The sequence below is a fragment of the Chenopodium album genome, chromosome 17 (assembly GCF_948465745.1).
Source record: "Chenopodium album chromosome 17, dcCheAlbu1.1, whole genome shotgun sequence".
Classification (NCBI taxonomy): domain Eukaryota; kingdom Viridiplantae; phylum Streptophyta; class Magnoliopsida; order Caryophyllales; family Amaranthaceae; genus Chenopodium; species Chenopodium album.
In genome coordinates, this window is record NC_137850.1 from 4,480,235 (window position 1) to 4,491,712 (window position 11,478).

Genomic DNA, 11,478 nt, shown 5'->3' on the forward strand with positions numbered 1-11,478 from the left:
AACATAATACGCCTGAGATGGACGAGGACCAAGGAGTCCTTGCTGCATTGAGGCTTGGTTTGGTCGTGGACCCCATGGAGCTGGGCCCGGGCCCTGAGCAGGGTACAGACAGGGAGGGGTTGCTCAAGGGCCCTGATTCCAGTAACCCCAAGGTGGGGGGTATATCCACCCCTGCTGCTGCGCACCCGCAGCCTGCTGAGCACCCCACTGATGTTGTGGTGGTTGCTGGGCCTGCTGAGTGTCGTGGCCATCGGCACCGCCCTTCTTGCCGCCTTTTCCCTTAGGTTTCCGGCCACCACGAGCCGACTGTGAACCCCCACCGCGAGAAGAATTCTACTGGGAATCATCCTTGGCGTGCTGCGATGATGAAGAAGATTGAGAATAGTGCGCTTCAGCACTCGAATCCGTGATCAAATCAGCAGCATTACTTTGTTCCTCTAGTTCAAGCATCGAATGTAGAGCATCAAAGGAGGGTAAAGGGGTGATATGGCGAACGGAAGTGCGAAAGGGCTTGTACTCGTCCGAGAGACCCTTTAACAATTGCAAGGCCATGCGGTTGTCGGAGACTTTATCCCCGACATTTTTCAAGCTATCGGCAAGGGACTTCAAATGACTACAATATGCCTTGACACAGTCGAATTGCTCCAGCCTAGTATCGGTGAATTGTGCGTCAAGTGCAAAAGGGCCCTGGCAGATTTGTTGTTGCGGAAAAATCCCTCCAACCGATTCCATGTATCGGCCGCTGTGTCATCAGAATCAATAATAGAGGTTAAAAGGTCAGTAGAAAGAGTCCCATAAATCCATTGTCGAACGATGTCATCAAGGCGTTGCGTGAATGCCTGTTCAGCGGGAGTGGGTTCGGGTTTCTTGGCCGAAGGATCCACCGATGGTGGAATTATGTGATCGATCACCAAATTCGCACGGCAATGGAGTTGGAATAAGGTCGACCAACTATTGAATTGCTTTCCCTCATAATCAAGGGTAATGGGAATACAAGACTTGATGTTCGTCACAAGAGTGGCGGGATGAAGCTTGCTTGATTCGGCCATGGAGGATGAAGAAGAAAGTAGAGCGGAAGAGAATTAGGGTTTATCAGGAAGAAACCTAGACTCTTGACACCATGAGAGAATATGTAAATATTTGTCGTAGTTTTCTCATTGATCAAATATCATTATATATACAAACGTATTCTGGGGTTAGGGCTAAGGATACAAAAGTAAATTACAAGCCTAATTATATACGAGATTATTTACATAATCTAACAAGTGGCATGTATGTAGGAAGTAGTGACAATCTGGGAGAACATTGTAAGTTTTTTTGTTTCTTAGGTGCTGAAATAATTTCATCAAAGTTGCATTTTCAGGTTATCTTATTATGGTTGTCACCTCATAGCACCAAACATATTTTCCTTTCCAAGCTTGATATAATTATATGTTACTCTTTGTTTACATACTGCATAATATCTAGCCTATCACTTTTACATTAAAAGTGTTAACCCGTGAATAAAGACACTTTTGAAGCGTTATTGGCAGGCTGTCTATAATTTAGCATAAATTTCCCATTAGGTAGAATTTCTTTGTTCCTCACCATGCTCCTTTTGGCTTTGAAAGTAATCAAGATCTTCTTTAAATCATATAGTAATCAAGATCGTTAGATTTTTATTGAGCATATTATCCAATTTGGTATAAATATCAGTCTTCCAATCTTATGATAAAAGTGCAGTGATCCTTATGTTTTTCTCAATTTCTCGTATCTTATGTCGCTGGTGTTGACGCCTTTGTTATTAGGAAAATTACGTTTCCCAGATTGATAACAAGTAGAGACTCAAGCAATTCTATGATCCTTTGGAGTTAGTTTCTCAATTACCTATTATCAAAATTGATTCTCAAAGTGTAGTGTTGCTTTTGTTGTCCATTTTAGTGGTGTTGATAGGTTGAAAGTTTATTCAGTTAGCTAAAATTAATTCTGGGAGGGTAGAATTATTTAATTAGAGACCTATTTAGTAAGTTGTTTTTTGCACATCCATAATTATCATAGTTACTTAAATTGATTTAATTTTTGTGTAAATCTCGACAGAAGTCATGTTAGATAGTAAACAATAACATAGTGCCATTTAATAGATTTACAAAACTTATTGCCTGTCAAATGTAATTTCAGTAATTTTCTTTTATCTTCGGATCTAGTTAAGCTTCTATTCTATGTACAATTTCTTTCATTTTTTTTTTTTTTTTTGACACAGTACAATTTCTTTCATTGATTTGTTTACAAAGTTTAAATTTCATTTATATAGTGTCTCTAAGTAGCTTTAGAACCCAATTTATTTACACTCATGTGCACATAGAGGTAGGTGCACCAAAGAATAGTTTTTTGCTCATTTGATATTTTTTTTTTCTTCTCATTTTAAGATTTTAAAATGACAAAAAAAATATTAGATGAGCAAAACGATGTATATAAATTTTTTTAGTAGTATTAGACCTAATAATAAGAGTTGTTTTATAACACCATCAAAATTTAAAACCCCCCAATAATTAACTGGTGGGGGAGATAAGACTATAGAAAATAAAAAGTCTTGCAACACGCGTTGTAATTTAGATGAACACTACAAGAGGGGGTGAATTATAGTTTGCTAGTTACGGCTAATTTTAGCGGAATTTTTCACTATAAGAGAAATTTGTACGTGGAAAACATTTTCTACCCAACAAGAAATATAACCACAACCACTTGAGAATTTTTCAACTCAAACTCTTTTCTACAATAGAGCAACTGCCTATTACTTTGTACAAACTAATGCACTTGCTTTTGATGTTGTTTTGGTCCTCTTACCATAATTGTATCATAGTACGAGCCCTTCCAAGTTAATCTAGGAGATAAACTCAGAACTTCGCTGTGGCTTTCTTGGTTTAAGTTAAATTTCTCTTTCTTTTGGTTTCTTAAGGTGTATTAAGCCCTACAGTAAAAACCATTATCTTACTGTAAGTGGATCTTGGCTGTGCCTGATTTGGCTATAGGTCACTTACAAGCTTCTGTGTGTAGTTTTAGGGGAGGATGTATCCTCATGTCTGGAAATGTTTCTAAGTGATGCAGACTTGTTGCTTTGGATTTGCATGTCTAACGATTTGATTGTTTTAATTTCTCTAATGCTATGTAACAAATCGAGGACAACTCTCGGTGTAGTAAAGATTTGCATCTCATTTTTACAGTTTTGTAGGATGGACAAGCCCTTTCATTACTTTTTTTTTTTTTTTTTTTTTTTTGAAAGAGCCTTTTCATTTCTTCATTGATATGCACTTTAAAATTATCTTTAAAATTTTGAAAAACTTTTTTTTTTTCCATAATAAAAATCAAATCTATTACAGACAACACTTTCTTGTTGTAAACTCCTTTTTTTTTTCTCGGTAAAATGAATCAGTTTGACCGACATATTTACCGACACGTACTTTTAAGTTTCAACCATTAATATTTTTAATTGTCTGTTAGTAACAAAAATAATTATGAAGGTAGACATTATAGTTAATTTAATGATATGCAAAGTATTATATGCTAATATTTATTTATTTTATAACAGTAAAAAATCAAGTAAAAACATGATAGATTGGTAGGTGAATAGTGCAAATATCGAAGTTACGAATTAAAAAAAAAAATATAACCGTAGGGAGTACCTTGCTTGATATTATTATAGTTGAATAAGGAAACTGAATTAACATAAATAAAATATTACAAACTATAAAATAAGTTTGTTCAACTCCTTAAAGAAATTTTACTTCCTCCAATATTACAAAGAGTATAACTAAATTACATAGTAACTTTTGGTTTGAAAATTTGTGAATTTGCCTTCAAACATGCTTCATGAGATATCAAAAAATAACTTAGCTTGTTTTGTATACCATATGGGCATATCAACTGAGCTTGTGGAAGGAACAAAAGAGCATAGAACACACTACTGATAGCTTCCAGTTATTTCGAGCTTAAAAAGACACCAAGAATCTTTAACGTAAGGTAAAAGCCTTAAAGGAGTAGGAGAAAAGGACGATCAAAACTTAACAACACAAACTGAGTCACTTTACTCTAATTGCGGATACCTTTTGACCCCCTTCCCTTGGGAAGAGACTATTACATACTAAAAAGAGTAAAACCCTCAATATATTCTTTTGAGAGCCCTTATGTTGCAGAACAAGGTTAAGATAAATAATCTTCAAAGCTATGAATTGACAATCAGTTGCTAAGTTGAAAGGAAGATTGAACAATACCCAAACAATAAGCCAAGCCCATGCATCCCTAAAAGCCAAATCACCAAAATACAGTGCGACGCCCAACTAGCTCCATTATAATCTTATATAAACATAAAATTAAACACGAATAAACCAAAGTAGAACAACTAAAGTATCGAGAAGAACCACACATTCAACAAGTTTTGAAATCAAAATGCATTCGAAGATTATTTATAAGATTATTTTTGACAATAAATTGTACGAGTAATAATGTTATGTATGAGATATGTGAGTAGGCATGACTTATTCGGGTCAATATTGTTGTGAAATAATCAATAATCAATTAATGTAATGGCTTTTGGAATTATGGATTTCATTTGAAATCCAATTTGGGCCAAATAACTTGTTTGGGTAATAGAATTTGAATTTGAATTTGCATGTGGTGCAAATCCAACCTTTAAAGAATTGAATCCAATTCAACAAATTTTCAAATTCCATCTCAAAGCCTATCGTTTCAAATTCTTACTTTCATTATGAAAAATAAATGACTTTCTCTCTTTTAGGGCTAGACTAGAGTCAGTTTCCTCTTTAATTTTCTCTCTCCATCATTTTTTTTTTAAAAAAAACCCAAAATAGAAAACAAGAAAAAAAAATATTTCTATTTTTGATTGTTAGTTTTCAAAATTACTGTATCATTTTTATTGCAAAAAAATATATAAAAAAATATTACGGTATAATTTTTGATTCATTATATGATATATAGAATATGATGTTGAAAAATAAAATAAAATAAAATAAAATAACCACAGCAATATCCCTCCGTTTTGTAATAATCGCAACGGTAAGGCATGCACATAGTTTAAAAAAAATATAAAGTAGGCTTTCGGGCTTTAATAAAAAAATACTCGTAGTTAGTATGAAAGATAAATAATATATAGTAAAATGTACTTGTAAGGGTATGTTTTGTTCAGCTTAATTTTAGTTGAGTTGAGTTCAGCTCAGCTCAGCTCAGTTCCTAATTTTCTTCTCTCATAAACAATTCATTTCAGTTCAGTTCAACTCCAATTAGTTCAATTTAGTTGTTTTCAGTAAATCAAAATAGGTCCTAAGTGGAAAAGATAAGAGAGAGAAATAATACAATATGTGTTGTTCCTTACAAAATAAGGGTGTGTTGTAATTAAGACATCCGTTTCATAATATAATAAAACACACATAAAAGAAAGTACAATTCTACAATTTGAGTAGAATAGCCTTTCGAAAGAACCCTAAAAAAATCCGAGCAAAACCATTGAAAAAAAAAATGGACATGCATTTTCCAGAAGATTTGTTGGTGAATATACTAATCAGATTGCCAATAAAATCGCTGCTTCGATCCAGGTGTGTTTGTAAATCTTGGTGCTCTCTAATTTCCCATTCTGATTTCATTCTTTCACACCTTCATTATAATCAGGTTGCTCAAAACTATAATGTTCTACTCAGGAAATATACCTTGGATGATGAGCATATTATTTATAGTTTGCATTCTGATAATGAAGAATTCAACCAGATTCAAACCCTAGAGTTCCCAATTGATTACTTTATCTTTGTTGGTAGTGCTAATGGTTTGATATGTTTGTCGGTTGAAAGGGTTAGATGTAGTTCGTGTTTCGGGTTTGGGTATGATGTTTTGTCGAATGACTTCAAAGTTGTTATGTTCATTAAATATAGGAGTTTGATAAATGACTATTTTCCTGACGAAATCGTGGAAGACCCTTGATTATTTTGTTTCAATTCTAATCCGTGCAATGTGGGTGGTTTTTTGTACCATTTGATATCAATATCTGTTTTTGAGCACAACATTGTTTCATTTGATTTGAGGGATGAGGTATTCTCGGTTATTGCGTGTCCTGTAGATGTTGAATCTGGTAGCCTGTTAAATTCCGGGTTAATACAATTTCGCGACTCTCTTGCACAATTCAATCATTGGGGTTGCGACTCTTGCGATCGATACAACATTTGGGTTATGGGAGATGATGGTGTTGCTAAGTGTGGACCAAGCTATTCTCAGTAGTATACCCTGGTGGAGGTATTCCGAGGCATTGTATTGTTGGGTTTAGTAAGAAAGGGCTGTTGGTAGTTGTAGGGAAATATGATTTTTCAGTTTCGTCTGATCTGGAGGATGCACGAGTTGCGAATTATGTGCCTCCTGGACCTCAAACTCTTGAAGATATCAATGGTTATAAGACTCAATGGCATGTGGATTCATACCAAGGGAGTTTAGTTCTACTCGAAGAAGGTGATAATACCCTTGTCACCACCAAGCTTTGGTAGTGGCATGTATGTGGGAAGCAGTGACAATCTGGGAGAACATTGTAAGTTTTTTTGGCAGCTAATTCAAAATGTTTTGTTTATTAGGTGCTGAGATAATTTTGTCTAAGTTGCATTTCCAGGTAATCTAATTTTGGTTGGTGTACTCTTTGTTCACATACCACATAATATATATGTCATAGAAATATAGAGTTAGTAGTTTGGTTGGAAGTTTTTTGAAGTTAAAAGTGGAAAATGATCATCAAGCAAGGTTGTATTTTTTGTTTAGGTTTGAAGTGATTGATTATGTATGAACACTTTCGAGTACATGAAATTATAAATCTTGTGATGGTTCATTAATGTTTTAAGCTTGTGAAATGTGAATTGGATCCATCTCCATTAGCTCACTGGAGTAGCTTACCCTGTGATATGAATTGTTTAACTGAAAGAATAAAAGATCCTGCGATGTCCACTGTGCATTTCATGTAGAATTTTGGATGGTTTTCTCATGTTTTCCAACCTTCAGATCATGTTAGTGTTTTGCAATTGGCCAGTCGGCCCTATAGCTCATGTTATTCTCACATCCCCTCGGTAATTAGCACTAACCCCTTTGGCCTGTTTGATGACTTGAAGGCATGCATCTTGTGTCTTCCTTACCTCTCCACGAAAGGGTAATTACAGACAGCTACGTCCGCTTGCTTTATTCTTGGTTTGCTAGTTTAGTGCTTTTTAAAAGTTCTAGGATATGCTGAATCAGGAAATGCAACACATTTGAATACACTGATGCCTTTTTTACCCCCTCTAATTCTGCTATATTTGCAGGTTAAGTTCGTTCAAGATTCGGATTTGCTATAATGGCATCAATTCTGAAGGGTCTGTCACTGCAGTAGTTAAGTTTTTGGAGCTGTGGTTTTAGTTTTTATTTTTTTCTTTTCTTTTCTGGTTTCCTAAGGTGTATTAGGCCCTAAAAAGCATTATCTATTGTAAGTGGATCTTAAGTTGTGTTTGGTTTGGCTATATATCATTTACACGCTCGTGTCTCTAGTTGTAAGGGATGATGTCGTGTTTCCAAGTGATGATGGACTTGTTCTTTTGGATGTGCATGTCAAATGATTTGAATGATTTTCATTTCTCTAACGACAAATTGAGGATAATTCTCAGTGTTGTGAATATTTGCATCTCATTTCTATAGTTTTGTTAGATGGACAAGTCCTCCTTTCATTACTTCATTGGTATGCACCACTCCATAATGTAATTATTTGTGCTTCGAATTGTGAAATACATTGCCTGGTTTAAATCTCTAAGATGATTATGTAGTTTCGTCATTAGAGGCTCATTGTTACGTACCCGTATGTCCTATTAGAGATTGTAAATAACTAAATACTAATTAAACAGCAATAGAAGGCTCTTTGACAAATTTCAGAAGTAGTACATTGTCAAATTTTTCATCGTTTTCATTGGTAAAGCTGTTAATGGAAGAATTACAAAATAATGAATGATCAGAGCCATTGATTTCTTCATTAGCTGAGCCTACGTATCTCACATCTTAAAAGAACTGGTACTCCCTTCTTTTAAAGCTCATTGTAAATGATCTTCCAACACATACAATACATTGTTCCAATAAGCAAACTAATTAAGTTGTGAAGAATTAAGCTTTTCATATGAATGATAAAGCCGTTAAGCTAATGTTTCTAAATGGGAATTTTTTTGAAACATAGAACAGGCCAACCAATATTAGATTCAGCTTAAATTATCTGAAAGAGGTTTTTGACTGTTTCAAGAGTTATAACTTATAAAGAAGGATCATCAACATTATTATCCAAGAATTTGAATGTAAATGATCTACTTTCATCTTTATGTTTCGGCTGATCCCTGAAAAACTGTTCCCTCACGCTTAATCAGGTCCATACTTATAATCAGCTATCGCGTATTATACTATTTATCAACTTGCTTCTGGTTATGAAAGTCTTGCAGATTGCTAGAATCAGAATTTGCGGTTAAATAGGAGGTTTTGGTAGTGATTTACACTGTTTGGAAATGCTGGTAACAATGTTTGCTGCATGTTTCTAGCTCGTCTTAAAGATTTCTCTTCTGATGCTTGTCTTTCAGCAGAATTTCTGAAGAAAATAATTCAATTATTCGAGTCTGTTGCTAGTTAGTCTTTCATTGAACAGAGTCAAGAAGAGCGATAGCAAAACATGTACTATCTCATTCACAAAATTTGATTGTCGTAATAAAGACACAGGGTTTATCTATCCTATTTTCAACATTTTCAGAGTACAGGGGTCAGGAAGCCACAAAGAACAATGATATATACTCCGCATAAAATTCAAAATCCATTCTCGAGGTCACTGGTGCTACACTACGAAAACAGAATCCAGACTGGCAGCGACAGCGTATAAGACAGTCTGAATAATTTGGGAGGACAACTCACAACTCTTTCCTAGCAAAAGACGAGTAATGAGTCAATTAACCATACAAGTTGCTCCATAATTAGTGCCAAAAAGTATTCACACTAAAATGTCAATTAGAATCAGATCCAAAGGACCCATTTACAAGTCGGTGACTTACTTCACTTTGATTTCTAAGCAATTTTCACACGCACCCATCAAATATAATTTAATACATTATCAATTGATTTTTTTTTGCTATATAAACTGGAGTTTCCTCTTCTATTTGTTAATCCAGCAATTCATCCTACCTTAAATAGTCCCAAAATTTTCTCCTCTTTTAACACACAATGTATTCCTCTTCTTTGAAGTTGTTGCTTCCTTTGCTCCTCCTCCTCGTAGTTCCACGGATTTCAGGTATCTTCTTTAACATTCACGGCGTTGTATGTAGCTTTCTAACAATTAAGGGTAAAACCGCGGACATCTAAACCTCCAATACTGGTGTGGATCCACAAGTTTTTATAAAAATAGTTTTAACTTTCTTACATGATTTTGAGAGATAACCTCTAAAAAAAAATTCTCTGTTTCTTATAGCTCATTCTGTAGTTGGGTTGTGAAGTTACAGGAGATGACGGTGGACAGGATGATCCAGGGCAGCAGTGGTGCATTGCGGATGTGCAGACACCAGATGATGAATTGCAGACTGCGGTAAACTGGGCGTGTGGACAGCAAGATGTAAAGTGTGACATGATTCAAGAGAATCAACCATGCTATCAACCCAACACAACCAAAGATCATGCTGACTTTGTGTTTAACAGTTACTTTCAAAATCATAAAAACAAAGGTGGTAATTGCTACTTCAATGGTGCTGCCCTTATCACTGAACAGGATCCAAGTATGTCTTTTCATTTACATTTTTATCTTCCTTTTTTTATTTTTATTTTATTATTTTTTTTTTATGGCATACATTGAACAACTGAATTCAGTAATCTACCATGTTAAATTTACATGAAAATCACTATTTTAGCATAATGTTAGTATCGGTCATCATCAAAATCCACTCTCTCCTACAGATGAATAATTGCAACATTATCATTTTCGATATATCAAATACTTCATATGCAGTTTTTCTGTCTATGATGTATACATTAATTTTTCAATAATTTAAATTAACTGTTTTGATTAAGGTTCTCGATTATAAATGTGACATGCAATATTTATTAAAAATTTGAAATTATCGTAAAATGATTTTGCTATAGTAATACTCCAATCCGTGCATAAGTAATTTCACTAATTATACTTGTATATATTGTTAATTTTTTCAATTGAGCAAAGAAAAAACTCATACGAATGTGGAAGATCAATTAGTTTTATTGGTTAAAGTTTTGAGAAGTGGTATGGAAAACTAGAGAACAAAACTCGTCCACATCAATTACCCTCGTGGCTCTCTCTACTCCCCCGTTCAGCCAACAAAATGAGAGTATTATGGCCATTTTGTCAAAAGTATTAAAATTTTATATTTTTTTTTGTTTTGATAGCCTAATTGCATGCAAATATCTTTTTTAAGTAAGGAAATTTGGGGGTTTTTTTTTTTTTTTTTTACATTAATAAATTAGTTACATTGTAACTAAGTGTCCAAAAAAAAAAAAAAAAAAAAAAAAAAAAAATGTGGCATACCTAGACCTATGGAATCATTTAGAACTTCTAACCTATGGAATCTATATAACTTACGCATTAGGAAGTTCTAAACAGAGATAAAAGAATCCCAAAAAAAGAAAGACAAAATATGTAAGCAAGTTAAAAGAAGCACGAAGGGTCCTAGCATCATCATCATCATCATATCCACATGAATTTATTAGTAGACTAAGATTAAAAGCATATTTATGTGCATTATGTGCATGTGCATATATTGATGGGCATCCTGACATATACATGCTATCTTCACCTGGCCTTTTTTGGTTTTGGTGAACCAAACAAAACAATAAAACAATAATTATCACGCTTGTGGGAAAATACCCGCAAGCAGTTGATGCAACTCTCTAGTCAAATCAGCTAATATGTTTTGATATAGACTAGTTTCATTTAGTTGTTTAAAGTTGTTATAAGCAGTTGATGCAACATGCTAGTCAAAATAATTACTCATATATTCCGATAATATTGACTAATTTAATGTTAGGTGTTTAAAGTTTTCAGTGAATGTTGCATGTGTTATGTTACCAATTCTTTAGCAATTTCCAGTTGTACACTAAAAGGGGTTAAGACAAGTTTCTACTTTCTTCACTGTATGAATCTTACTTTATCCTTCTAATGATTTGCCTTTGTTATTTTTGCCGTGCAGGTCATGACAACTGCCACTTCGAATATCTTTCTTGAGAATTACGTTTTAATTTTTATTTGTAATACTTTTAATTATTAATTCTACATTCTTTATATGTCAAGTTGTAAATGAGGTTTTGAAAAAGAAGCTAGAAGAAAGCTGATATTATGTAAGAACAAAGTAGTTCACATTCATATTGTATGAACAATGGAGTAGAATATTCAATTGCAAACAGAAAATAAACATATTTTCCCTTAATTTCAGTAGCAGTTCGCAA

The 11,478-nt window shown here is 34.0% G+C and overlaps 2 protein-coding genes across 3 annotated transcripts; one reads left to right on the forward strand and one right to left on the reverse strand.

Annotated features, from left to right (window-relative positions):
• Positions 1 to 333: 333 nt before the first annotated feature.
• Positions 334 to 732, reverse strand: LOC145588531 (uncharacterized). The gene has a single exon (XM_081645175.1). It carries the CDS (start codon positions 730 to 732, stop codon positions 334 to 336), a length of 399 nt encoding a protein of 132 aa, XP_081501301.1.
• Positions 733 to 9,172: 8,440 nt separating this feature from the next.
• On the forward strand, positions 9,173 to 11,444 carry LOC145587450 (glucan endo-1,3-beta-glucosidase 4-like). 2 transcript variants are annotated; one of them, XM_081644184.1, is made up of 3 exons: positions 9,173 to 9,301; positions 9,504 to 9,779; positions 11,223 to 11,444. In XM_081644184.1, exons 1-3 carry the CDS (start codon positions 9,235 to 9,237, stop codon positions 11,255 to 11,257), a joined length of 378 nt encoding a protein of 125 aa, XP_081500310.1. In that variant the 5' UTR covers positions 9,173 to 9,234; the 3' UTR covers positions 11,258 to 11,444. The 2 variants fall into 2 exon arrangements, with proteins under 2 accessions (XP_081500310.1, XP_081500311.1); XM_081644185.1 differs by having other exon boundaries at positions 9,189 to 9,301; positions 9,510 to 9,779.
• The last annotated feature ends 34 nt before the right edge of the window (positions 11,445 to 11,478 follow it).

Bases quoted from the DNA above. Each gene is read 5' to 3' on its own strand.
- LOC145588531 (XM_081645175.1), bottom strand. From the start codon at position 732: ATGGAATCGGTTGGAGGGATTTTTCCGCAACAACAAATCTGCCAGGGC.
- LOC145587450 (XM_081644184.1), top strand. From the start codon at position 9,235: ATGTATTCCTCTTCTTTGAAGTTGTTGCTTCCTTTGCTCCTCCTCCTC. The intron at 9,302-9,503 runs GTATCTTCTTTA...TGGGTTGTGAAG, and splicing joins CGTAGTTCCACGGATTTCAG to TTACAGGAGATGACGGTGGA. The intron at 9,780-11,222 runs GTATGTCTTTTC...TTTGCCGTGCAG, and splicing joins TATCACTGAACAGGATCCAA to GTCATGACAACTGCCACTTC.